Genomic DNA, 27512 nt, shown 5'->3' with positions numbered 1-27512 from the left:
CATTTTCTGTTTCTAGTTTTTGTATTACATCACACAGCGGTGTGTAAATTAATGACAGCACTGATAAAGCACAACTCCCTTACACCTTTAGTACTCATTCATCCCTATAAGAACTTTACTACCACTGAACTTTTCTCTAAACATTTGTGAAAGAATGGTATTCTCTGGAGTGATGAATCACACTTCTCTTTCTGGCGATCTGATAGATGAGTTTGGGTTTGGCAGTAGCCAGCTGAACGGTACTTGCCCGACTACATTGTGCTAAGTGTAAAGTTTGGTGGAGGTTTGGTCTAAGATTTTTTTGGTCTGAGGTTTTTTTTCAGGGGTTAGGCTTGACGCCTTAGTTCCAGTGAAAATGCTTCTGCATACCAACACATTTTGGACAGTTTCCTACTCCCAACATTGTAGGAAAGTTTGGGGATGGCCCCTTCCTGTTCCAACATGACTGTGCACCAGTGCACAAAGTAAGGTCCATAAAGACATAGATGAGTGAGTTTGGTATGGAGAAAATTGACTCGCCTGACTCACAGAGTCCTGACCTTAACCCGATAGAACACCTTTGGGATGAATTAGAGCGGAGACTGCAAGCCAGGCCTTCTTGTCCAACATTAGAGCCTTATTTCACTTTTGTGCTTTTAGAAGAATAGTCAAATATTCTCATAAACACACTCCTAAACCTTGCAGAAAGCCTTTCCAGAAGAGTTGAAACTGTTATAGATGCATTGCTTTTTTAAATTTCTGTTACATTTGCTATATATTCACACTTAAAACAATGATTTGGTAATCCTCTTGTACCACTGTCCTCTTTGAGCAATACATATATGTTCTCCACATATTTGCTTGAGCTTTCTACAGGTCTTCCGTTTCTCCCACAATTTAAAAACTCACAGGACCGATGAATTGGAGACACTTGCCTGCTGCATATGTGAGAGTGTGAATGTATGTGTTAGCCCTGTGTTTGACTGGCAGCCCATTTAGGTCGTTTCCTGCGTTCTGACAGAGGCGTAAACAGAATGTGAACATGGATCCAGCATGCCTTGTTTCCACTGCGCAGGCTGGTGGTGGTGGTGTAATGGTTTCGGGGACGTTTTCTTGGCACACTTTGGACCCCTTAGTGCCAATTAAGCATCGTTTAAATGCCACGGTCTACCTGAGCATCGTTTCTGAACATATCCATCCCCTTATGACCACCATGTACCCATCCTCTGATGGCTACTTCCAGCAGGATAATGCACCATGTCACAAAGCTTGATTCAGTTCAATTTGGTTTCTTGAACATGCCAATGAGTTCACTGTACTAAAATGGCCCCCACAGTCACCAGATCTCAACCCAATAGAGCATCTTTGGGATGTGGTGGAACGGGAGCTTCGTGCCCTGGATGTGCATCCCACAAATCTCCATCAACTGCAAGATGCTATCCTATCAATATGGGCCAACATTTCTAAAGAATGCTTTCAGCATCTTGTTGAACACAACAAACACTTTGTGTCAAACACAATATTAGTATGGCGTTCCTAATTATTTTTTAGGTGAGTGTATGTGTGTGTATATTATATATATATATATATATATATATATATATATATATATATATATATATATATATATATATATATATATATATATATATATATATATATATCCTTGAGCAGCAAATCAGCATGATTTCTGAAGAACTGGAGAAATGATGCTGAAAATTCAGCTTTGCCACCACAAGAATAAATGACAATTTAAAATGTATTAAAATAGAAATCATTTGTTTTGAAATAGTAATATTACTTCACAATATTACTGTTTTACTGTATTTTTGATTAAATAAATGCAGCCTTGTTGAGCATAAGAAACTTTCCAAACTTTTGACAGGTACATCTGTATATCAGATACATGTATATCCAAGACATATATACAAGAGGACTTGATTTTGCCTTCTCTGGAATTGAGACCAAAAAAACCTCAGACCAAACCTCCACCAGACTTTACACTTAGCACAATGCAGTCAGGCAAGTACCGTTCAGCTGGCTACTGCCAAACCCAAACTCATCTATCAGATTGCCAGAAAGAGAAGTGTGATTCAACACTCCAGAGAATACCATTCTTTCACAAATGTTTATAGAAGCATACCTAGGTCCTTTTTTATTTTATACACATGTGGCCATGGAAGTGATTGTAACACATATCTTAAATTATTTGGAGGGTTGTCTCAATAATTTTGGCAATATCTTTCAGAGCCAACAAAAGCTGTGAAAAGAGTGACTGTTTATCTGCCGAAGTGACATGCAGGGCCATTATTTACAAAATATAGACTTCTTGGAATCCATACTCTGGTCTCATTAGTCCAAGTCAGTCATTTTAGATCCAGCGGCATCCAAAATGTTATGGTGTTACTAAAGAAGGAGTACAGTGATAAGTGCGTGGCTCCTACAGTGAAGTTCAGTGATGAACATTGATTTTGATTGTCGTTTGCTATTACTGGGATCTCATGTAAGTTACTGGTTGTCCCACCCTTGCACCAGTAATCACATTGTCATTTTAAAAGGGAGGGGAAGTTAAGAGCGCATTATTTTTTTATGAGTGCACATATACATATATTATAAATACTAAATATTCAATTTTTTAAAAAAAAAAGATCATTTTGATTTAATGGTCAAAAAATGAGACAACCATTTGTGCATTGTTGCCATTTTAACATTTGCATATCTTACCGATTGTTCTGCTAACAACTTATAAAAAACAATCATGTTTTCCTAACTGTAATATTCTATTGGTACAAAACTTTTATCAAGAATAAACTTGAGCTTTACTTCATCAAATGAATAGAATGCTGCAGGGATGATGATGTGTTTTTGTAGGCCAAAAACCACATTTAGCACTTCCGTCACATGACCTCAATGGTTTGGTCTTTTGGTATTTTAGTCTAGCTCACAGTTCTACACTGACAGACTATCAAGTATGCATATATTGCATAGTATGTATTAGTGTATAAGTTTTCTATGCCATCATAATAGTCATAATGTACTGTCCAAATCTTTGTAAATCCAGTGTCATAACACAATAATGGATACAAAATAAAAACTCAGAATTTGCACCAGATTCTCACTTTATTGGCTAAATTTGTGACTACTAAAAAAGAAAAAGTCCTTTTGACAGGAAAAAGTGAGATTTGCAGATTACAGCCACAATCACTCAGTGAACAGTGCATTTCTGCACATCAACAGCGATGGCACCCACGTTGCAGACATTCACACTTGGTATTATTTGCACATCGTGCATGATTTTGAACCTAAAAAAAAACCCTACAACTGACATGTGCTACCCCACCCCCCAAAAGAAATAGCCAAACAGAGCATTTCCACAGGCCAGGCTAAATACTACCTGAGTGTGCAGTTTGAAGAAGCAAAGGATGCGCCAAAATAGGTATGTCAAAATGTGCAGGGTGCCGTCAATAACTACTGTAAACAGACACGCACTTGGACGAAGCTTCACATTAAAGAGACTGGCAGTGATTTGCACAATCACCTCCATTCAGATTGCTTTAGAGGGGAATGGAAAAGTCTGTCCCCACAGTGGGGATAAAATGCTGGACCCTGAGGCTTGGTCTGACGAGAAGGGTGTTGTAGGTCCAATAAAATGGCCTAAAAAGGATTATCACGTTATGGCTGGAGACGTGAAGATGTATTGGAAGGAAGAAGAAAAAAAACAAAAGAAAAAAAAAACAACCAGAACAGCTAAAAACGCAGTAAAAGGTGCGTGGTTACTAGAGAAGGAAAGAAAAAGAGAAGAAAAAACCCTTGCGCACAAGCTCGCACAACAAAACCATTTTCACATACAAACCAACACACTTCACAAGGGCATTTCAGTCAAGCACACATATGACCGCTCAGATTCCCAGCAGTCTCGTCTTGGAGACGGCTAAAAAAAAGCCCTGCACTGATTTGGTGTTTGGAGTTGAAGAGGAGAAGGAAAAGGAGAGGTAGAATGATGGACAGGATGTATAGGCGCGTTGCAGTAGTTTATGTTATTTCTTGGCTTTGCCGCCCTTGGCTGCGTTTCGTGGAGGAGTTACAGGTCTGCCAGATCCAAATCCTCCCGCACCACTATACGACAGCATCTTCTTCTCCGCTGGTTTCAGAATCTGACAAAGCAGAGAGAGGGCAGGTAAAATGAGTAATGGGTAATATTTAGTTGTCTCTGTAAATAAACCTACATTTGGTTTGCAATTTTGTCATTTGGACCAGGGCTGCACGATAACTGATAATCACGATTATTTTGCTCAAAATTTGAATCTATTCTATTAAAAAGGAGGCCAATATCGTGAGTTTCGTGACGATGATTTGAAATGAATCGAGAGAAGCAGATATCGTTATCACGATTAAAATACGATTAATCGTGCAGCCCTAATTTGGAGTGCTCTTTATAAGCTAAACTCTCATTTACAGTGCATATGGCGTGCAACGTTCAGTTCAATTAAACCGATTTTCAATGGAAATTGTTTCTAAAACCAAGAATTGTATCTAAAGGTGAGTAGTTTGCCTCCCTGGTTAGTTACTAGTTGCAAAAAATATAAGCGCACAAACAAACCTGAAATGAGCACATCAGGGTCTCATCAACACTCATCATAGCTCCTGCGTTGTCAAACTCTCCGCAGTAGTTTGGAGCGGAGAAAAGTGTAACTAACTGCCTCTTAGCAAAGAACTCATAGCCATCCTCCACCACCTGTTCAGAGAGCAGAAGATTTATGCATCACAAATGCTGTAAAAAAACTTGACAAACAAGAACGCAAACTAAATTAACAAAGGACGAAATTAAAGCTGCAGTCTGCAAGTTGTCTTTGTCACCCTCTCTGTTTGAAACCTGCAATTCGCAGAATTATCATCTTTATGTGGGTTGTGCATTGGCATGGCTCCTCAGTGCAGATTAATCTAATGTTTGAGGAGCTTGAGTGGCTGCCATTCACTCACTGCACCGGAGTGGATGCTGTACTTTGGAATCACACATTCTACAAGCATTTTCAGCTGAAATGTAATCTGACCAAGTAACATGTCTGTCACTTTTGCTGGCATTACAATAAAACCTTACAACCGTGATTGAATCTAACGATCCCTTAGCTCACTTCACATCAAATTGTGCAAATGATATCGGCTTGTTTGAAGCGTGGAACATATTTCAATCCGAGTCCCCCCGCGAACATATTAGGTACTCAGTCCATTTCATCAAAATTCAAACGATAAATGCTGTTTTGGTGCTCTTTAATGTGATGTGACTGATCACAGTATAGTAACGCGCTAGTTCATGATTTGACAGCTGTGCATAAATTATTATATTTCAACAATGAATTGGAGAAAAATAAAAATCTGATTTAGAAGTTAATGCAAAAACTGCCTCAAGTGAAGCCTATGAGTGTTGATTATATCTAAAAATAAATAACTGAATTTGAGGCTAATTGATAGAATTGAGGCTAATAGTTGGGCTCTGTTGTTAACCTTTAATATTACAATGTGTAGCCTAAGTAAGGCCTCCCTATATAGCTTACAGCATTATCTTTTAGTTATAATTTGAATTAATTTAAGGACAATTTTTTCCAGTATATATACCACTATTAAATAAAAAGCAATTTTGTAAAACTGCTGTACCGAAATCATATCAAACTGTGACTTCAAACCAAGGTACGTACCGAACCGTCAGATTTGTGTACCGTTACACCCCTAGTGTGTATTAGAGTTTCCTGTAGATTTGTAGATGATTTTTGTTTGGACCTTTCTGGATTACAACCCGACAACAAAATGACAAGTTTAATTATTCCAGCTGCTGTGAGAAAAGGCTATAAATGATCCGCCACCTGCATTATCCTACTAGCCGGATTCCTTTACGTATAGAGATTTGACGTAATGACGCAAAGACAAAAAGCTACCAATACCACTCAAATTATAACACATTATTACAAGTTCATTATCTTAAAGGTGCCCTAGAATGAGTTGAAACAATATTTTAAATTGTACTATGTAGTAATTGTAAGATAACTACATAGAGGGTATGTGGCTTATTTAAGGGCAAAAATTGCCCAGAAATGGTCCATTTACAACCCTAGAATTTGTCCTTAGAATGAAATGCTGTTTTTGCTTTATTTGGAAGGGTCATGAATAATAATGTTTAGCTCTGCTCTAATTGGCTCATTTCAGTAGCTCACACAAGTGCAGTTATTCAGCAAACACAATCGCAAACAGCACAAGCGGCATGCGAGTCATGACCAAGCCTGCAGTCTCCCTCTCATTTACTGAAGCTTTCACGCCTCGATCGCCCCCCGGTGACCGGTCCCAGTATAGCCGCCGCTCTGTGTTTTCTAATGGACGCAAGGCAAACTAAATAATAAAATTTCACTTCAAAAAATGTTCCCCAAAGTTAGTTTATGTCACTGAAGGCAGTTATCATCACGATGATTTCATTTCAAGTGTTCGTTTTAAAAATAAGTTTACTTTGAGTTAGTTATTTGATGCTATAAAAACGGGGGTGTGACGTCATGATTGACAGCTGGGACTGACGGTCTTCTCTGAGTGAAGTTGTCACTGAGGCACTAACGGACTTTTTTCGAAATTTTTGGGAGCAGATTGGAGCTTTAGCTTTAATTTCTACATTTCCATAACTGTTTATTTCACACCAACATAATTAATTGTTCTGCATCTGCGAGAGTGTGGGCGGGCTTTTGATATCGCGACTGTACTTCCTGCTCTAGTTCCTGCGCTCTACTGCGCAACTCCGGTCCCGAAATCGCTACTGCGCAGACTCGGTCCCAAGATGTCAGCGCCGTGCACCCCCGCCTGAAAGCTTCAAATCTGCTAAGCGGAAACGGATGATGTCGAGTCGTCCATATTTTTTTACGGTCTATGGTCATGACAGAACACAGACCGACTGAATGACACTAAGCAGAAAATTTTAAATGGACATTGCTGAAATGCAGCTTACTTGTTTATTGGTGTTTTCAGATCATGATCAATTTTCAGATCAATAGAATACGCGTACTTTTAACAGAAAGGCTCTGATTGGGGGATTTAAATTACTGAAGCAAGTGTGAAGCAATTATCTTCAAGCACAAACACTCAAACAAAACACACTTACCCCCGAAAAAACCAAAGAGTGCTTTTTGTTCAAGTTTTTATTTCTTAATCTACATTTTAGTCACATTAAAAGTCTGTTAAAAGTGCTCACATTCTCTGCACAGCCTGGAACATTACATTTATATCCATAATCTGCCATTTCCACTATATTGTCCTGATCTTCACAACACATGCAGAACTCCTGTTGATACGGTGCAGGTCCACATTAATACTGACTGGTCTTAAACATGGGCTGGTTATATGCAAATTTGGGGATGCATAAATATTAATGATCCTGACTGTTACATCACACTCTGTGTTATGTTGGGATTCAGTGGTCTTTTTCACGAACCAAGATTTACATATGAAGGAGGAAACAATGATTTTGAGGCTCGTGGTATGTTAGTTCCATGTACAGAACTCTTAATATTCAACCATGCCAAGGTAAATAGTTTTCCATTCTAGGGAACCTTTGTGTTCTGAAGATGAACGAAGGTCTTACGGTTTTGGAACAACATGAGGGTGAGTAATTAATGACTTAACCAACACAAAAGTTATTTTAAGGCCAGGACACACCTGGCCGAAAGTTGGCTGTCGGGCAATGTTAATTTGGTTTCTGAGCATGCATGCTCCTTGTTATTTACCTACTACATGCGCAAAAATCGGTGGGCGGGGCTAAACAGGCAATGATGCAGAAGCAGTCGGTGATATTTTTCTGTGGTGTTTAGGCACACTATTGCATAATAAAGTGGCACATTCTACATCACGTCACGTGATGTACTGACCATTGTAATCACACCGGTGTAATAGTATGCTCCAGGGACCAGCCAAGACTGATCACACCGGTGTGATCATGTGCGGAAAGGTTTAAAAGATTAGGAAATGGGGCCAATTGATCTTTCTTGTTTTGAGGTTTCAAAGAAGGTAGTTTTAGAACAATTGTGAAAGTCTTCTGTGAAGGTTCTGTTCAATTGTGCTTCAGTTTTTCCTAGTGTAGACTGCAAACTACATGCAAATATTCCAAACAATCTTCTAGTGAATATTAACATGGTTTGAAACTTAGTGACAATTGGTAAATTCCAGATTCCATTTAAACACTTAGCAAAACCGTTTCCACCATTCTCTTACTTACAGTTCTAGCCTCCCTCAACTCTTTGCATTCTCTTTTGTTTCTTTAGATGAATTAAAGCAACAATGACAATGTTCAGTGGACCAAATGACTTACCTGGTGGGCCCGGCAAATGAGGTCCATGTCATGTTTGTGGAGGAACTTGGCCACAACATCAGACCCAAAGGTGAAAGAGACACCACGGTCATTCTCTCCCCAGCCCATGACATCTTTATCAGGGTCAGCCCAGAGCAGATCGCACAGCAAACCCTGGTCAGGAACATCTGTGGGCCTCATCACACGACGAATCTGTTCCATAGATTGCAGGTCAGGAGACAGACCTGAGTGAAGAACCATACAACTGCAGTTTAGAAGAAATATTTTAAATTCATGCACACTTGTAGACACATACAAAATTTTAAATCCACCCTTCCTTGACTACTTTACAAACCTGTTCATGTGATAAATAACATTTTACAGGAAAACAAGCAATTATGTGCTTTCCATAAAAAAAGACCTTAAAGGGTTAATTCACCTTTTAGTTGGTCCTTTAATTTCAGCATTTAACATGTTGTCTTAAGCAATACACATAAATATTAAAACTAAAATATATTCTAAAGAAAAAAGACACACATTGAAGTACCAGTAATTAGTTAGGCTCACATTTAATTAGCAGAAATTAATCATTTCATGTGTTCGTTTTGCTGATGACTCAACTCTACTTTCCTGTCAGACCTGCTCTCTAGGAATTATGCAATATTTTAAATCCTAAGTAAATATGAAAATTATTGCTATACAAATTCATTTTCAAAATGACAAAAATCACACCTTGCAGACAAAATTTTATAAAATCTCTTTGAATTTATGAAAAATAGTGAGTTAAAAGGGGGGAAAAAATGCAGTAGAAAAAGCATACCTCCATGACAACAAAATATCTTTTCATCCACGATAGCAGCTACTGGCAAGCAGTTGAAACAGTCTGTGAATGTCTTCCAAAGCTTGATGTTATACCGCCTCTTACCTGCCAAAAAACATGTGCATGTTCAGATCATTTAAAAGATAAATGCATTAATTTTGTGTACTTTTCGGTAACTAAACTGAACAGATTAAAACAAACTACCTGGACTTTAAAGTGCATTGTAAATGTGTAATCTAGCATTAAAATTCTAATGTTAATTTAATTCTATTAGTTAATATTATACAGTAATATGTCTGTGACATCAGGTCTATAAACACTTTCCATTACAAATAGACAAAATGAAGTGAACATAGGAACTGCTTGGATGTTTGGAACTGCTTGAACATAGGATGTTGCTTTCCCAAATCGATGTTAAAAATGAAAAAGAAAAGAAAGTTGCCAAATATATTTTTTCATGATTTCTTTAGATGGAAAAAAAGGAACTGCATCCTAAAAATTTGGAATAGGCAGTGATTTCTCCCATTTTTAAAATAACAAAAGTACTCTACCATTTTGCAAAAGTTAGACTGGAAAAAATAAAATGGTAGCAGCTGAATATTTATTGATTTAAATAAAAAGTAAAACAAACCTTTAGCTATTCAAAAACTAAATTAAGTAATGAATTACGGTGCACGTTGGCAGTGTTGTCTCAGGCTAGGGGTGAGACCCAGGTAGAAAATATAATCTAATATTGATAAGATATTATTTAGCATATTGCCAAGCCCTATGTGTGATAGAATCCCCTCCTCCCACACATGTAAACAATATAACGTGCTGTGTAAAATACTTTACAAGATAAAAATGCTTATGCAATATTTATATTTTAAATTGTTTTATTATACATTAAGCTAAACTTTGTAACTCATTTCACACATTGTTTAAAGTGTTTTTTTTGTTCTTTTTTTTTTTTTTTTTTTTACAGATTTTGGGTTTCATCCTGACGCCCGGTGCCATGGCATTGGTCATACCATACCATCCACCCACATGAAAAGCATACTCACATTCATCATAAAATCCATATATCCTGTTGATGGAGGCACATTCATGGTTTCCTCTGAGAAGAAAGAAGTTCTCTGGATATTTGACCTTGTAGGCAAGCAGCAGGCAGATGGTCTCCAGTGACTGCTTGCCTCTGTCTACATAGTCTCCCAGAAACAGGTAGTTACTCTCGGGAGGATATCCTCCATACTCAAAAAGCCTGAGCAGGTCATAGTACTGACCATGAACATCACCTGCAGAAAGATAAAAAGTTATTTAAAAAATTTTTTTTTACAGCTGGCTTTATCTGAACTATTTAAAAATCAAAACAGAGTGTAAGGTTTAGCAGAAACTTACCACAAATCTTGAGTGGTGCCTCCAGCTCCAGCAGTATCGGCTGGCTAAGAAAGATTTCCCGAGATTTTAGACACAATCCACGAATCTCATTCTCAGTTAACTGAACATTTTTACCAGGTCTCGAGCCTTTCACTGCAAATCAAGAACACAGAAGGTTAACCTTACTAGTGTAACTGCTAAAAATATGCATAAAGGCATTATGAATGCATATATACATATTCGTTTGTGAGTAAACAAAATCTCTTTCAAGGAAATTCTGTTCACTCATGGCCATATTTGCAACGCATCAATTACATTGTTACACCAGTAGGCAAAGACAATTTTTTTTATATTTTAAATCTGTTTGTAATTCATTCAAGAGGTCTGTTAAAAAAAAAAAAAAAACCTGAAATTTGTATACGTCCATACAGTAAAATAACTTTATACTACACACATTCATATTTCATAAACATACCTTCAGTCGCAAGGTAAATACATAAAATAAGTACCTATTCATGAGAAAACATCTATTTAAATTTCTGTTTGATGTGGTGACTAACAGTTTACTCAAATTAAACATCTTTATCTTGATTTTAAACTAATAAGCATGTATCAGTGTTGAGCATATGAAAACAACATGTAATAGTTACGTCCAATTTCCCATCATCAAGAAAAACTGTTGATGTTTTACTGTCAAAGGCATTTCTTCCATCTCTGTCAACCATGTAACAGTCTTTAACAGAGGGTAATAATCTGGCAGTAAATCAAAATGTGGCACAACACCACACTGGTGACATATTTTTGGCTTCCTCCGTCTCTGAACAATAAAATGTATGCATTGCGCATGCGCTGAAGTTTTGCTCGGATTATATGGAATAAATATGGAAATGGAGCAAATAAATATTTGAATTGGGTTGATAGCACAATGTTTTTATACATACCACTACATAGCTAAAAGTACATTCGATCGGAGATGTTAATGAACACAAACACAACCATACGCTTTCAGACGCTTAGCCGTTTTTAAACATTATAAAACGACACCGTTTGTAATAATAATAAAAAATAATATACCACATTACCTTCCAAAAGACGCTGGATGATCGAATCGATGTTTAATTTGTCAGAATCAGCCATTTTGTCGCTCGCTTGAGATTAGCCGGCTAACAGAGCCAGGAACAAGATGACCGAGGAACCCGCCCGACACAAATACACGATAATCGCTTATAAAATTGTCTTTATGAAAAATTCCCACTACTATTAGTATTCCTGAGTTTAGATTATTATGTTATTGCCGCGAATGGTCCCTTCAGTAGTTCGTTAATTGAGGTTAAACTAGCACCACGACCGCTGAAAAGGAAACACCATAGAGGCGGAAAGACACCAAAGAGGGTGTCTGTCTGATTGGTTATTCTCGGCTCATGACGTGGGCTTCAAATATCACATCCGAAAAGCCAATAGGATAGTCCGTATGTCAATCTGTTCCCATATTTAATTGTTAATAAACACATTAAAATCACAATAATCAGTGTATAATCTCAGATTTACAGTATAAACGTAAAACACCGTTAACTCTAGTCAAGATAGCGATGTAAAAGCTTTTTTAGGTTAGACGGATTGCTATTTATTCATAAAATGTACTGAAATAAAAAACATTCGTTTGTTCAACCTTACGGAAGTATTATTATTTTTATTTTTTTAACCTTACGGAAGTAACCAAAGATAGAAATAACTCAATGACGCAATCTATATGCCAATGACGCGATCAGAAAGCGACTGTTCGAATCGTCTGATTCATTCTAAAGTGGCAGAATGTGCCAATACTGATGCGGAAACGTCACCAAAATCGACGGTTAACACTCGCAATCAAATATGTATTTTGTTTTTGAATAGCTAACCTCTTTGACCATGAAGTTGGTTCATAAAGACATCGAGAAGGATAATGCCGGGTGAGTGTTTGAGAACGCATGACTGTAACGTATGTCTGTACAGCACTTTTGGACATCATGTGCGCTTTCCGAGTTGTACCATGATGCAGTTACAAACAAAACAAAGTGACAGAAAGGGATACATATTCAGGGAGGGCTGGACGATTTTAGAGGAAGGAGACGCTGTACTAAAACATTAACAAGTAACGTTACCGAGTTACAGTAAAAAGTACCGCCATTGTTATTGTTTTTACAGTCTATGATATATATATATATATATATATATATATATATATATATATATATATATATATATATATATATATATATATATATATATTTATTATTATTATTATTATTGACTTGCAGACTATACAGACTTGATTAGAAACACACACACACACACACACACACACACACACACACACACACACACACACACACACACACACACACACACACACACACACACACACACATATATATAAATCTTAGCCTGACTCACCATGAAAGCCATAGTAGTTGGTATACTTACTTACATTCAATTCCAACTAAACAAACACATCAACCTTAAATATTTTATTTGTCATCATTATTTAAGGGTAAGAAACAACATTTATGATGCCATTCATGTCAGATTTAATACTTTAATATTGTTTTGATTATTAATGTCAGAGCCTATAGCCTTTTGGGCAGGGTGTGACAAGACAAACATAAAGATTTCAGTTGCCAACAATTTATTTTGGATTTCCTTCTTTTAGTCAGGTGACACTAATACCTGATGAAGCAGAGGATATGTGGCACACCTACAACCTGCTGCAGGTGGGCGACAGCCTCAGAGCCTCAACCATCAGGTCTGTTTCTTTCTTTTTTCTTTTTTTTTCTTCAACCACACTAACCACACTTTTTCCAGTTTTGGTTGATCACGCTTAATATCAGAGATTTTGCCCATCTGTTCAATGATGAAAACAATGTCACAAACAGGAAAGTGCAGACGGAGTCCTCCACAGGCAGTGTGGGCAGTTCACGTGTGCGTACCACACTGACTTTATGTGTGGAGACGATAGACTTTGATTCCCAGGCCTGTCAGCTCAGAGTCAAAGGAACAAACATCCAGGAGAACCAGTATGTGAAGGTCAGTGAGCATTTATTATTGTTTAGTACTTATTTTCCATATTTCAACAGTTTGTTGTCCAATGGCAATTTATGATACAATATGTGTGCTTAAAATACTGTATATGACTATGGCGCTAACTTTGCGGACAAAAATTAATTTATACTTTTTATATTTGAATATTAATGGACATAACATTTGTTATTAGCATTCCATTTCATTGATCCATTAGGATAGCCTGACAAGCCAGACCCACGTCAAGATGTTAGGTCTGGGAACTCACCATTGACAGGGCTCAATCTGAGGGGCTAGATTAAGTTGATAGATTAAACTTTCGCACTATCCGGTCGGCAAAACTCCGAACACATCTTCCCTTCTTAAGAATGATTTCAGTGGCATTCTTTGTTCTTTTCTCAAAGAAAAGCTTAACTCTCTTAAGTCTTCCAGAGTTGCAGCCAAAGCCGATTCGAAAGATCGCCATTCCCAGCTTCTTTGTTTACAAGTAGCACGCAAGCACAACTCTGCCGTCATTATATTAAACCCGCCCACTGACTATACACAATGGCCCTCATTTTTCAATCTTGCGTAGAAACTGGTGTATATGTTGGCGTAAGATTATGCTTACACTCCTCTCACCGCCTGATTTATGAAGCTGTGCGTACCTCTGCAATCCAGGTGTACGCAATACTTGCCCTTGATAAATGCGGCGGCTGAAAACGATCGTCATTAGAATAACACGCCCCTATATATTCAAGTCTCCGCCTCCCCCACGCCCTCATTTTACGCCATGGACAAACAGAAGACGGCAAAGAAGCGAAACTTCTCCGACGTGGAGATCGGCGCGCTCAATCATCTCACTAGTCCACTAGTCAGGGCACTGATTAGGACATAAGTCAATGGGCTGACTCCCTGATCAGTGCCCTGACTACTGAACTAGTGAGATGATTGAGACGCGCCCATCGAGATCACCAGGGAAGTGGAAAAAAACCCCGAAATTGTTTTATTTGGGAGTTTAAAGAGTAGAATTAAAGGCACCTACAAAAACAAAATATGGACACAAATAACGAGTAGGCTACTGTTAATAGTGTGGAGGTTGAGAAGCGCACTCCAGCAGTTTAAAGCTGTTTGGATGATAATTACTATCACTGCATTATTTTACAGCACGTTTTGAAAAAAATAGCATTTAATTTCGTATCACGGCATGTATTGGGGTGTACAATAGTGATGATGATGTGATGTGGAGTAAGATTCATTCACATTAATAATTACATTACAATTTGTAAGATTCTTATTCTTATTATTATGATTATCATTCTTAATGACGCTTGTTATTTAGAAGAAGAATGTCGTTTTTATTGATTTTATTATTATTTAAAAGAAGAAGGTAATTTTTATTATTTTGTCAGTCTGAATTATTTTAGTCCCAGTCCGTGCGCAGCTGCCGGGCCAGGCGGGCCTGAAACGTCAGATAAAGAGCACAGGCTCGCGACTGGAGGAATACATATGCCTAAAAATCAAACGCTTTGGTAAAGTCACACAAATTAAACATTGACGTTCATGTTGCACAAAAATAAACACTGAATGTTGTTGTTGTGGTTTTTAACAGTGGGTCATAATATAGCATATCTTGTCTATGCGTTTTGTGGTGTTAGGAATTGCTTTTCTGCGCATTTTCCCACTAACTCAAACGTGCGTACACCACCTCCTGAGCTGGCGTAGGATTTGAGCGTGCCGTACGCCAACGTCCATATTGATAAATCTCAAAGTCACCGTGGGTTTGGGTGTACGCAAGGTGTACGCTGGAAATTTGGTGTACGCACTTTTGTTAAATGAGGGCCAATGTGATTGGCCTGACCAGAGTATGGTTTTTACAGCTCAGAAGTCTATTGAGAGTTGCTAGACTAAACTCACGGCAAAATAGATTTGCTGCCGCTAGGGTGCGTCTAGATTTCAAACATGAAAGCTGAAATGAAAGTCATATTTCTTGTCTTGTGTCATATAGATGGGTGCCTATCATACCATTGAGCTGGAGCTCAACAGAAAGTTCACGCTCGCCAAAAAAGTCTGGGACAGTGTGGTGCTGGACAGAATTGGTAATGTGTTGTTGTGTTTTTAGTGTATTTTCAGATTAAAATGAGCTTTTCTAGCTAATAACAATTTAACATACTTTGTCATTTTTAAAATTTAGAACTGTTTTGTAACAAAAGTTACATACAATTTATAAGATTTTAGCATCATGTAGACTAAACTTTGGAAACAAGAATTCTCTTCTGCAAAGGAAGTTTTACAGTGAAAATGGATAGTGATCATGTCTATCAATCAATCAATCAACTTTATTTATATAGCGCTTTTACAATCACGATTGTGTCAAAGCAGCTTCACAGTGTCAAACAGGATAATATTGCAACAAAATTAGATTTGACTATACAGTCGTACTGGAGAAAACAGTGATGTTATCAGCTTATTTTAATTTATCATAGAGCAACAATGTTGGCATATCAGTATTATAGTTTATAGAATTAAATAAAACCTAATTCATAAATTGTATTTGTATAATTAGTTGAATAACTTTAATCATAATTTTAGTGTCCCCAACTGAGCAAGCCAAGCCAAAGGCATGGGCATGATGGAGAAAAATAAACCTTGGGAGAAACCAGACTCAGTCAGGGTGCCAGTTCTCCTCTAGCCTATTAAAACACCGTGTATGATTATTATTCTGGCAACCTTACAGGTCAGAAATCATATTAGATCGGAATATTCAAAATTTCGGGTATCCCGGAAGAGACGGGTTTATTTAGGATGGGCCGTCGATTACACAAGAGTATGAATACATGAAAGATCGGAATTATTGCGCCTGAGACGTGCTATCAAGATGAAAAATTAAAGGGGTCATGACATGGATTTTATTATGTTACTGATAATGTTTTTTTGCGCACAAAATATATATCCTATGTATATGTTGAGAAACAATTAGATTCAACCTTCATTCTGGCTCTCTATTTGAAATGATCCATTTTTAAGGTGTGACTTGTTTAAGGCTTGTCAGTAATTGCCCATCATATTTGCATAGAAAACATTATTAACACCCACTCGTTATTTCATGTGAGTAACTGTGAATGTATCAATTAAAAAACAACAAAAAAACAATTTACAGACAAAGCATTATTAAATTGTCATAGCTGACTGTTTCATCTGTCAACAAAGGTTTCTTCGTGGACTCTCCTTTACACTGTGCACTGAAGACAAAATGTCAAAAGATTGAGGCAAATTTGATTTCTCATGTCATGACACCTTTAATTCTTTCCACATCTCTCCAATAAGAATTGTGGGTAAGACCTAAAAGGCAGGAGTGGTGGGACCAAGAGGGTGCAAAAAGTATCCACATTTTTGTGTGAGCATTTACAGGCACACCTGCTTCCTAAGGACACAGCATTGAAAAAATGACCCCTGTGTTTAAATGTGTTGCCTTTGCCTCATTGTATGAGTATCAGTGACACAATTTGTCATAATTCGACCAAGTATCGCTTTCTCGTTTGACAACTGCAGTAACCATTCACTTTTGATGCATGGTGGCATAGAGCAGCCATGAGTATATTAAAGTAGCACCAGGTAACTTTTCAACCTTCATAATATATTTTCAAGACTCTTGTGATGATACGTCTGCCATAGCTTGATGGGGTCTGTATCGTTTTTTAATCTTACTTTTTAACGAGTTTCGGGTAGTAACCCGAGAACAAAAACAACTACACAATTCGACTACTTTACGGCATATGCGTCACTTCCACCAACACCCACACTTCCTTAAATTCGGACGTGTGAGCCCAACTTTGTTCGTCGGATAATATAGTCATGTCCGAAGCAGCACAGACAAATAAGAAAGAAAAGGTTTTGTTGGAGGAAAGCAATAAGAGGAAACGAAAAAGTGATCGGATTAAAGGCAGGACGAGGATCAGCATTGGACCAGCGTTTGCTCGTCGGCGTGAGCTGAAGGAGGCGTGCCCGACCAATACTGTCATGCTTGTTATGGTGATTACCTACCACTCAAACATTGAATTGAAGTATCATATAGATTCTGTAAAACGCTAACCAATAGACTACTATAATGACGCTGGCTTGTAAATGTGAACATCGCGATTATTTGGCGTTTGAAAAAAATAAAACCCATGAAATTATATTCATATGACATGCTGAAACATATGCCACTGACTGTACCTGGGATGAAGACATTTCACACGCGCCGCCAGAAGAACACCTGCATGTGAACTCCTCCTGCAGTGTTCAGGGGAACCGTTAGTGCTGCACCAACCCGCGGGGCCGCTTTTATGAAGTTATTTGGCCCGCCCCGCACCACTGTATATATTTTTAAAACTCGCCCGCACCCGCGACCATTAAATAGACATACGGGGTCCGCGGGTTATGAGACGACCTGCGCATTACTAGTTCAGGGCTATCAGGGCTGTCATGTCAACAAATGCATGCGCGATGGCCAAGGGCGTAGGTTTGGTCTCAGCTTTGGTGGGGACATCCCACCAGGTTTGCCCAGATTGTATAGCCTATTATTTATTACTGAGTATGGAAATGCACCATAGTTTAGGAATGAATACGATTATTAATTTATGAGGCTTTTCAGCCCAATTCAGTACCATAATAATAAAACAAAATACTCTTTAATTGTCAAGTTCATAAATGATTTTAAAAACTGATTTGGGAAAAAAACACAACATGCACACAAAATTACTTATTTTCAATATAAAAAATGATTGTGGACTGGATTTTTTTTTTTTTTTTTACCTCTTATCACATTATTGAGCATGTCAAAGATTAGTAAGATCTTTAGATTTGATGCATTGTTAGGTTTTGTTACTGTTCGTGGCTCCTTTTGCCCCACTGACTTCCATTAAAACCACATTTTTTGATTGTAAAGCCATAATGCTTTGTAATCATGCACAATCACTTTTTATATTAAAAATAAGTTATTTTGTGTGTAAGTTTTTTTTTTCCAAATCAGTTTTGAATCAGTTTTTGAAAATCATTTATGAACTTGGCATTTAAAGAGTGATAGTAGTGATAAGAGTGACAATTAAACAATGACAACAGCTCGACAATAAACATGGAATCAAGTAGGCCTATGCAAACTTGCAACAGAACACATTTTATATTATTTTACATTTGATTATTTTATTTATTTCTAAACAACTCTTTAGTAGCCTATATTGGTGCACTTTAAAGGGACATCTCACCCAAAAATAAAGATTCTGTCATCATTTACTCGCCCTCATGATGTTCCAAACCTGTATGAGTTTCTTTGTTCTGCTGAACACAAAAGAAGATATTTTGAAGAAAGTTTGTAACCAGACTGCTTTGGGGGCACCATTTACTTCCATGGTAGAAATTCAACAGAAAATGTATACAGCGTTGGAAAAACTTGAAGGTGAGGAAATTGACAGATTTTTAATTTTTTGGTGCACTGTCTCTTTAAGCAGTCATTTTGAACCACTAACCACTTTACTGACAAAAATGTTCTGAAATTCAAAAATTAAATAAAAATTTCTTTATTAATTTATTATTATGACTATATTATTATGCAATTATTTGTCCCATTTTTATCTAAATATTTTTTTAGATGTCAAACTTTATATGACAGGATTTTCATTATTAATATAGCCTATAGCTAAATGATAAATTAATAACATTAATCAGGCTATAATCTATTAATTAACCAGTCTAATGTCTAGAAAAATACGTCTGCCAAGCTTTGATAATGTATGGAATATTATATTAATATATTATCCATTTAAAAAAAACAATAGGCCTACCTAGAAGCACGGATGTGTCCGTCATCGCTGCTGCTTTCAGTCAGACAGTCTGAGACACTAAAATGCTTCTCTGCAAAGGGTGCAGTTTGTCTTTGGTTCATCGTAAGTTACTGGACAGACCCACTGATACCTTTTTTCTATTCAGCCCTATATCTGGAATTCAGCTCTATTCAGCCCTATATCCTCTTGCGTTTAAACGGTGGACGCGAGCTCGACATTTTTTTTTAAAAACCGCGCAACGCGGTGCAAGTGTACAGCGCATGTTCTCGAGACTCCGTCGCTATGGCAGCAAAGTCGCTAAAGCAATCTTGTGCATGTGCGTCGTCCCGTATTGGTTTGATACGGCGGGACGCGTCATTTTGCTTGTAAATACGGGACGAAACGGAATCGATCCATATAGCAGAAGGAGTTTGCTAAAATATTGGTGGGGACAATTTTGCCATCTTAAAATATTGATTGGGACTAGTACCTAGCGCCCCCCCCAAAACCTACGCCCATGGCGATGGCATCCCCTGTTGTAGGATGACTGAGCTTACGACAGTAGTCGAGGACAATTTTTTTTCCCAACTGTAGGGGGACCCCGTGGGCCGTTGCAAAAGTTACCAAGTGCTGCTTTAAAAAGTTGAGAAATCTGATCCAGCTCATCAGTTTATTTGAATTCTGATCTACAGAGCAGGCATGTGATCCCGCTCAAAAAGCAGATGTGGCTGCTGTCGTGATGCAGGAAGGTCTGGCCAATCTGGTTCTCGTGACTCCAGCCATGACCTTACTCAGGGGGAAGGTTGAGGTCACCATTCCACGCAAGAGGAAAGGCAGTTGTGCTCAACATGACAAGGTGAACTGATAAAACTTTGCAACAAGGAATCTTACAATGTTTTTTCCTCTAAATATATAGAACTATTGAAAATGACTGTTACCACTAGATGTTTATTTTGGGTAGCTAAAGGCTATTGGTAGAGTCACCCAAATCCATATTTCCCTTAATAGTAGATTAATGTGAATTATAGTTCTAACTTTACCAAGGGATTTCAGCTTGAATGAATAATAGCTCTGTATTAAAAATGGAATGCTATCGTATTAGAAATGAATGTATTAGTGTTACTGTGTATATATTCTACTGCCTACAGGGCTCTCAACAGTTTCAACGAACAAAACCGAAAACCCCCCCCAAAAAAACAAAGATTTATATTAACGAACACAAAGGATTTATCATTATTAGTTTGGACAAATTATAAAAAAGGGAAAAGAAATAGACAGAAATTGTCTCTTCTTTTTTGTTTTAAGAACTGAAAAAAAAAAACCCTGCTCTATTTGTGTATTGCCAAACAAACCAACAACAGCACTGTGAGTTGTCATTTTCAGGAGTGATGCTGAATGTGGAACATCCCGCCACAGACTTGAATATTTGATTGGTACATGTCTTTTCCTCTGACTGGTTAACTTGTCCTGTCTTCTGTACTGCCTCAGTTTTATCCACCCAATTAAGATATTTGTATCAATTTGCAGATTACCCTCAGCTCCTAACTATTGGTCTACCAACAAGGCTACCGACTGCCACGGATAATGCATGTTTTTTTTGAGCCCTTGTCCTCCTTAGGCCCTTGGCTTAAGCCTAGTCCAGACTAAAATGCATGTTTAAGCAGTTTTAACTGAAAGCAACTCATCAAGCAATTTTGCATTTAAAAGATGTTTAATAACTCCCCAAACCCAGCCCTGACGTCTAGAAAAAAACAAGGCAAAATGTAGGCTGGCAGTGAAATTTTATAGCCCAATTTTTATAGGTTTTGTACCATAGCCCTAGCCTGACAAGCCAGAGCCACTTTAAGATGTTTGGTCTGGAAACTCAACATTGGCAGGGTTCAATCCAGGAGGCGGGATAAATGGTTGTCTTTCAAACTCCCCCTGCACACAATTGGATAGCGCTTCAACCAACCAGAGCAACATGAAGCAGAGCTAGTTGATAGATTAAATTTTCGCTGTATCCGGTCGGCAAAAATCAGAACACATCTTCCCTTCTTAAGAATGATTTCACTGCTGTTCTTTGTTCTTTTCTCAAACAAAAATCTTAACTCCAAGTCTTCCAGAGTCGCGGCCAACGCCGATTCGAAAGACTGCTGTTCGCCAGCTTCTTTGTTTTCAAGTAGCTAGCGGAACCTCTGCAATTCTGCCGTCATTATGTAAAGCCCCCCACCGACTCTATACACGATGTGATTGGCCTGACTATAGTTTGGTTTTTCCAGCTCACAATCCAATGGAGAGTTGCTAGAATACCCTGGCTGCAAATTAGATTTGCTGCCGCTAGAGTGCGTCTAGATTTGTAGGCTACCATAGCCCAAGAATAGACTAGTCCTCTAGAACATGAAAATGTCAAGTAAAGGAAACCGAACACCTTGTAATCCCTGTTGACTGCTTACATGATGAAATATGATACATCTCACAAATTATTTTGGCAAAAACAACAAACCAAACCAGTAACCAAACTATATCGGGTCTGTAGTGTAGTTAACTGCGACGGTGAAATGGCGGCTGCTTGTTGGGAACAAGAATCTTAACCTAATATGTCCTTAGTTTCCTGTTTACACTCAGTGCATTTGGGGTCTATATGACCCCAAAATGTAAAGAGTGATTGTAAAAAAAATATACATTTTTAATATTACATATAATATATTATTTTTTTTGTTCACTTCTCATCTATACAGTAATGCTGTGTTTTTGGATATTCAAAGTACTTTTGTACCTATTTACCACACAAATCCTCATTTATACCATTAGCTTGCGTGTGAAATATCAATTTTTTATGAAAAAAATACTTAAATCATGATCTAAATTAAAATTAATTTGTTTCTGGATATTGATATAGGTGTTAGCTGTACAATTCTGCCATCTGTTGGCCAAAGACAAACTTAAAGGAATTACAATTTAAGAAAGAAATTGTTTTGTCCATAGGGGGCAATAGAGATCCATTCATTTTACTGGATGTGGCCAACTGCTCATATCATAACTTTTGTTATACATTTTGTGAATTTATACATGTATAAACATTATACAAGACATAAAAAAATAAATATTCCTTCAAATAGTAGAATTTTGGTAGTTTTTGATAAGTTTTGAAATGTCTGTTTTAACAAAATACCACATAAATCGCCACATAAGAAACACCTAAAGTACAAGACTTAGAATCGGATTGTAGTTGAATATTATTTATTTTAATGAACCAAATGTGGAAAAAAATTATTAACTTTAGAATTTTGAAGATATTAATTTAATAATATATATATATAAAAAAACAGCAGCAATATGCATAAATGACCAGGAGTGAAGAATGAACATTGAATAACAATATAATTTTTTGATAATCAAATTCTGAACACTGACCATAAAAGCAATAACTAGCTACAAAAATTATTACATAATTCACATGGTAAAAAAGCAGTTCAGAATGTTGTGAATGAACATGTATCATGAACAAAAATCAGTCCATGCACTGGCCCTCTTTTGTATGGGAATATATGTTATGGGAACAATTACTTTGCTTTCAAAACAAAGTTGCAGCTCTTAGATCTCAGAGTAAACTTTCTCAAAGTTGAACGGGTCAGTTTCCTTTCATCTCTCCCTTGCTCTCTGTGTGTGTGTGTGTGTGTGTGTGTGTGTGTGTGTGTGTGTGTGTGTGTGTGTGTGTGTGTGTGTGTGTGTGCATGCATTAGGTCTCACTGATTCACTCAGGTACTCACATTTGTTGCTGATTTCATTTTACATATTCCATAGATGCTCTCTCTCTCTCTCTCTCTCTCTCTCTCTCTCTCCCTCTCTCTCTCTCTCTCTCTCTCTCTCTCTCTCTCTCTCTCTCTCTCTCTCTCTCTCTGTGTCTCTGTCTCTCTCTCTGTCTCTGTCTCTGTCTCTGTCTCTGTCTCTGTCTCTGTCTCTGTGTGCGCCCATGCCCACGTGCGTAATGCGCCAGTGCGCATATGGGTGGTGCCCCAGTGCGCGTGTGTGTATTAGGTCTCACCCCTTTTATCTTTGTTCTGCATTTGTGGCTGATTTTATTTGGCTATGCCAGTCATTCCTGTTAGTGTGTGTTTGAGTGAGCATGTCTTTTCTACATTGCATTTTTGCTCTAGTACCAGGCCTTCATTTCTGTGTAGAAATTTTCAGATTTTTTTTCTGGAATTACTGATTTTATTTGTCAATTTCTAAAAAAAATGCTTTCAATTGGAGTCACTCCTGTGTGTTTGTTTATGTGTGTTTGTGTGCGTGAGCATGTGTGTGTGCAAGTGATCATGTTCGTTCCACTTTACATTTGTGCTCTAGTACCAGGGCTTCATTGTGGTATGGAAATTTTCAGATTTATTCTGGATTTATATATATTTTTTTGACAAATGAAAAATAAAAAACACATTTTTTTCGATTTTCCCATTCATTTCAATGTGGGGTCATATTGACCCCAAAGGTCATGAGTGTGACAGTTTTTTTTACATGCCTTTAAAACAACCGAATCAAGCCCAGTTTTTTTGTGCATGTACAGATAGATAACTTAGGAAAAGTCACAAAGTTTTATTCCACTGAGATAAAGGGAACCATTTTTTTTTAACTAAAGAAAAGTGCTTTGGGGTCATATAGACCCCAGAGCACAAACTAGGGTTAAAATATGTCAGTGCCATTGGTTTGTCTCAAGATGCACACCAGTAATGTTTTCTAAGGTATATTTATAAAGCTAGTGAAATGTCCTAATCGATCTAAGTCCTAATCCTGGCTTAATCTAAGCCCTGTCTGTGAAACTAAGCCTATGTGAAACAGTATAATGTTGGGATTATCTCATCAGGCCCTTTTCAGACTCTGATGACGCGTTTCCACATTTATTAACATAAGTTATTTTATACTTTCTTTGTATATCACTCTGCCTATTAAACTATGAAAAACTAGTAAATGCTGTGATTTTTAATACATCTACTGAGGGAGTGGTGGTGAATTTAACATTCTTCCAGTCTCTTGGGACTTCTGTAAACAATTTATCTCTCTTTTTGGAAGTGCAAAAAGGAAATGCAATCATTGTTATCGGAGCAAACGGGAATGCCAAAAATATATTTGCTTTAGTTTCCCGTTCACAAGTTTACCTATGACAAATTCTTCTTCTAAGAACTTCTAAGAGTGTTTTTAAAATCCATTTAATCCATTAATTTTAAATTTCAACTTTAAGAATCTAAGAATGAGCTGTTGTCACTGCTGATATTAATTCTGGTTGCATTGTACTCTGTTCTGTTGCCTGTACATTTTGTACATATGTTCTATGCATATAAAACATTTATATTTCAAAATATGATACACATACTGTATACAGTGACACTGATGTGTTCTGTTTCAGGCATTAGATCGATTTTATGAGGCTGTCATGCAGGGCATTCTGAGACACTTCAATTTTGATGGTAATAATAATAAAAAAAAAAAACTGATAAGATTGTACAATAAACAAATAAATACTGATGTTTTGTTATGCATGTGTTTCTCAGTGGTGAAGTGTATTCTGGTGGCCAGTCCAGGCTTTGTGAAAGATCAGTTCATCTCATACCTTTTTAAAGAGGCAGTGAGACAAGACTGCAAAATTCTTCTGGACAACAGACCCAAGTTCATGATGGTGCACTCCTCGTCTGGACACAAGTATTCTCTCAAAGGTCAGATTTGCTCAATCCTCTATTCAACTTTTAAAGGAGGGATGTGCAAAACTTTAAATTTTTCATAATTGATTAGTAGCATTTCCAATGTTTACAGGGAAATCAGTTATAAATAGCACATGGGAGAAATGTTAATATTATTAAAACCAAGTGAGCAAATAACACATTCTGCCTCTACAATACGCCACAAAGCTGTGGATTCTGTGTGAAATCTGTGTACGGCAATTTTCTTGAACGTTCATACTAAATTCTAAATGTATAAAAAATATAGGAACAGTTGAAACCACATATACAAGAATAAAAAAAAAAAAGATATTTAATATTATTTATAGTTCATCATTTATGTGTGTATACAGTATATAAATGCTTTTTTGTGTGGAAACCCCTTATATGGATATGATTTGGGTGTGAAAAAAGAATATACCGTGACTCGAAAGAGCATTTGATTGGACAAAAACTTTACACTATTCCAACCTATGGTCTTCATTGGCCTGCAGCGAGCACCGCCTTCAAGCACTGTTGTTTAGCTGAGGTCTGGCACAGAAATTACCTTTTATTTCTGACACGCACTGCATCTGACCAATCAGAGCAGAGTAGCCTCTCAGAAAAGAGGTGACTGAATCCTTGATCAAGCCATTTCAGACACTTTGAGAAAAGTGCTGATGCTGCAATGTATATTATGAGAAATTGATTTTAGTTTTTAAAGTGACAACATAAATTTGCGATTTTACTTCTACAGAAGTGCTGTGTGATCCAGCAGTCACGGCTCGACTGTCTGACACCAAGGTGACTAAGTTTGGATTTGTACATTTGCACTTAGTTTGTAGGATTCTGCAAGCACAGTGTAGTGTTTATTGATGAGTTTTTATTTATTTATTTTTTATCTGTTTTAGGCAGCTGGAGAGGTCAAGGCTTTGGAAGACTTTTACAAGATGCTTCAACAGGAGCCGGATCGAGCTTTCTATGGGTGATCAAACTCAGTTCAATTCCTATCAATATTACACACCACACATTTGAGTTTCAGGTTAATCAATGACATGTAATGTACATGAATACATGATCATTTATAATGATATGATGATCTTTGCGTCTGTAATAAAGCTTTTCTTTTGGACAGATTGGCTCATGTGGAAAGAGCGAGTGAAGCTTTAGCCATCGACATCCTGTTGATTAGCGACAAACTATTTAGGTACTTATGAAAGTAATACATTTTTTATTTCCCTTTTTAACTTCATATAGAAAATATTATTTATATATATATATATATATATATATATATATATATATATATATATATATATATATATTCATTTATTTTTTTCTTCTTTATGATAGACATCAAGACATAGCTACCCGCAGCCGTTATGTTCGGCTTGTTGACAGCGTAAAAGACAATGGAGGAAATGTCAGGTATTTGTATATAATTTTTCAATCCAGTAAGGACGTATATTTTTACAGTGCTGTCTGTGTTATGGGAAATATTAGGCACTAATAATGTTGACCCCCCCTCCCTTTCTTAAAGAATATTCTCAAGCCTGCATGTATCTGGAGAACGTAAGTTTCTTTTTCAAAGTCTTTGTTTTCGAGATAACTATTTTAGGCTGCCATGTGACTGATTTGGTGCGATTTCTCTCTGTAGAGCTGAATCAACTGAGTGGAGTGGCGGCCATCCTGAGGTTCCCCATCGCTGACGTGTCTGAAGCTGAGGACAGTAGTTCTGATGAAGACTAGCATTATGGTCTTGTGCAGAAGGATTTAGTATGAAAGGTTGGAAATGCTTCACATTTAGGACGAAATGGAATAAGGAATCCATAATGGCCTTAATAAAGGATTTAAAAGCAGCTGAAGCATTACAAAAACCTGGATAATTTGGATTATTTGTGATTTTATGCAATTACAAAATAATCGTGTAATGCTCTTTTCTATGTACACAATTTAGAATAACACCCATTCGTGCCATTTTTTTATTTTATTTTCAACAGTGATTGTAATGCATTCAGAAAGTGGTTTGCTTGATAGACCAATTACAGAAGTAGGGGCAAACATACTTCAGTAGAGTGTAGACACAATATTATTTTATCCATTTACAACATTGCAAACATTTTAGTCTTAACTTACCTAGCCATGCAGTTACAGTTTCCAGTTGATATGTAGCTTAGATTTAATGTAGCTTCTTTCTTCGTTGACTGTGACTCATGTCTTGTGCACATCACTGTCTTGGGAAATACCTCTGATCGCAATACACATCTCACACGGATAGCATTTCGTTGTGTAACAGGCTAACAGCTCCGCTACTAAAACCCAGCTCAGTGTTTTTATGAATATGTTAGGGTGAAAATAGCACAACTAGCCTATTGACCCTATCCCAAATATAAAAACTCAAAATGTGCCACTCCTATAACTGACTAAAAAAACATAAAAAATGTAATCTGTGATCATACATTCTCACTGATGAACTGTAATAAATCCAAACATGGATCACTAGTGTGGTTGCAGAATAAATGCCCTTGTACATCCTC

General features: G+C 37.2%; 2 protein-coding genes across 2 annotated transcripts; one reads left to right on the top strand and one right to left on the bottom strand.

The window, feature by feature from the left end:
* Window positions 1-3080: 3080 nt before the first annotated feature.
* On the bottom strand, window positions 3081-11884 carry ppp1cab (protein phosphatase 1, catalytic subunit, alpha isozyme b). Its single transcript, XM_067429085.1, has 7 exons — window positions 11552-11884; window positions 10491-10622; window positions 10157-10387; window positions 9114-9218; window positions 8315-8538; window positions 4580-4714; window positions 3081-4133 (listed from the first exon to the last, which is right to left on the bottom strand). Exons 1-7 carry the CDS (start codon window positions 11604-11606, stop codon window positions 4017-4019), a joined length of 999 nt encoding a protein of 332 aa, XP_067285186.1. The 5' UTR covers window positions 11607-11884; the 3' UTR covers window positions 3081-4016.
* A 353-nt stretch (window positions 11885-12237) lies between these two features.
* On the top strand, window positions 12238-27512 carry pelo (pelota mRNA surveillance and ribosome rescue factor). The gene is made up of 13 exons (XM_067429084.1): window positions 12238-12418; window positions 13159-13251; window positions 13382-13532; window positions 15514-15604; window positions 19999-20162; window positions 24687-24747; window positions 24832-24993; window positions 25733-25779; window positions 25887-25960; window positions 26111-26182; window positions 26329-26403; window positions 26516-26547; window positions 26633-27512. Exons 1-13 carry the CDS (start codon window positions 12378-12380, stop codon window positions 26722-26724), a joined length of 1155 nt encoding a protein of 384 aa, XP_067285185.1. The 5' UTR covers window positions 12238-12377; the 3' UTR covers window positions 26725-27512.

The sequence above is a fragment of the Pseudorasbora parva genome, chromosome 21 (assembly GCF_024679245.1).
Source record: "Pseudorasbora parva isolate DD20220531a chromosome 21, ASM2467924v1, whole genome shotgun sequence".
NCBI lineage: Eukaryota > Metazoa > Chordata > Actinopteri > Cypriniformes > Gobionidae > Pseudorasbora > Pseudorasbora parva.
Note: the sequence above shows the minus strand (reverse complement) of the source record. Positions and strands in the feature narration are given on the sequence as shown.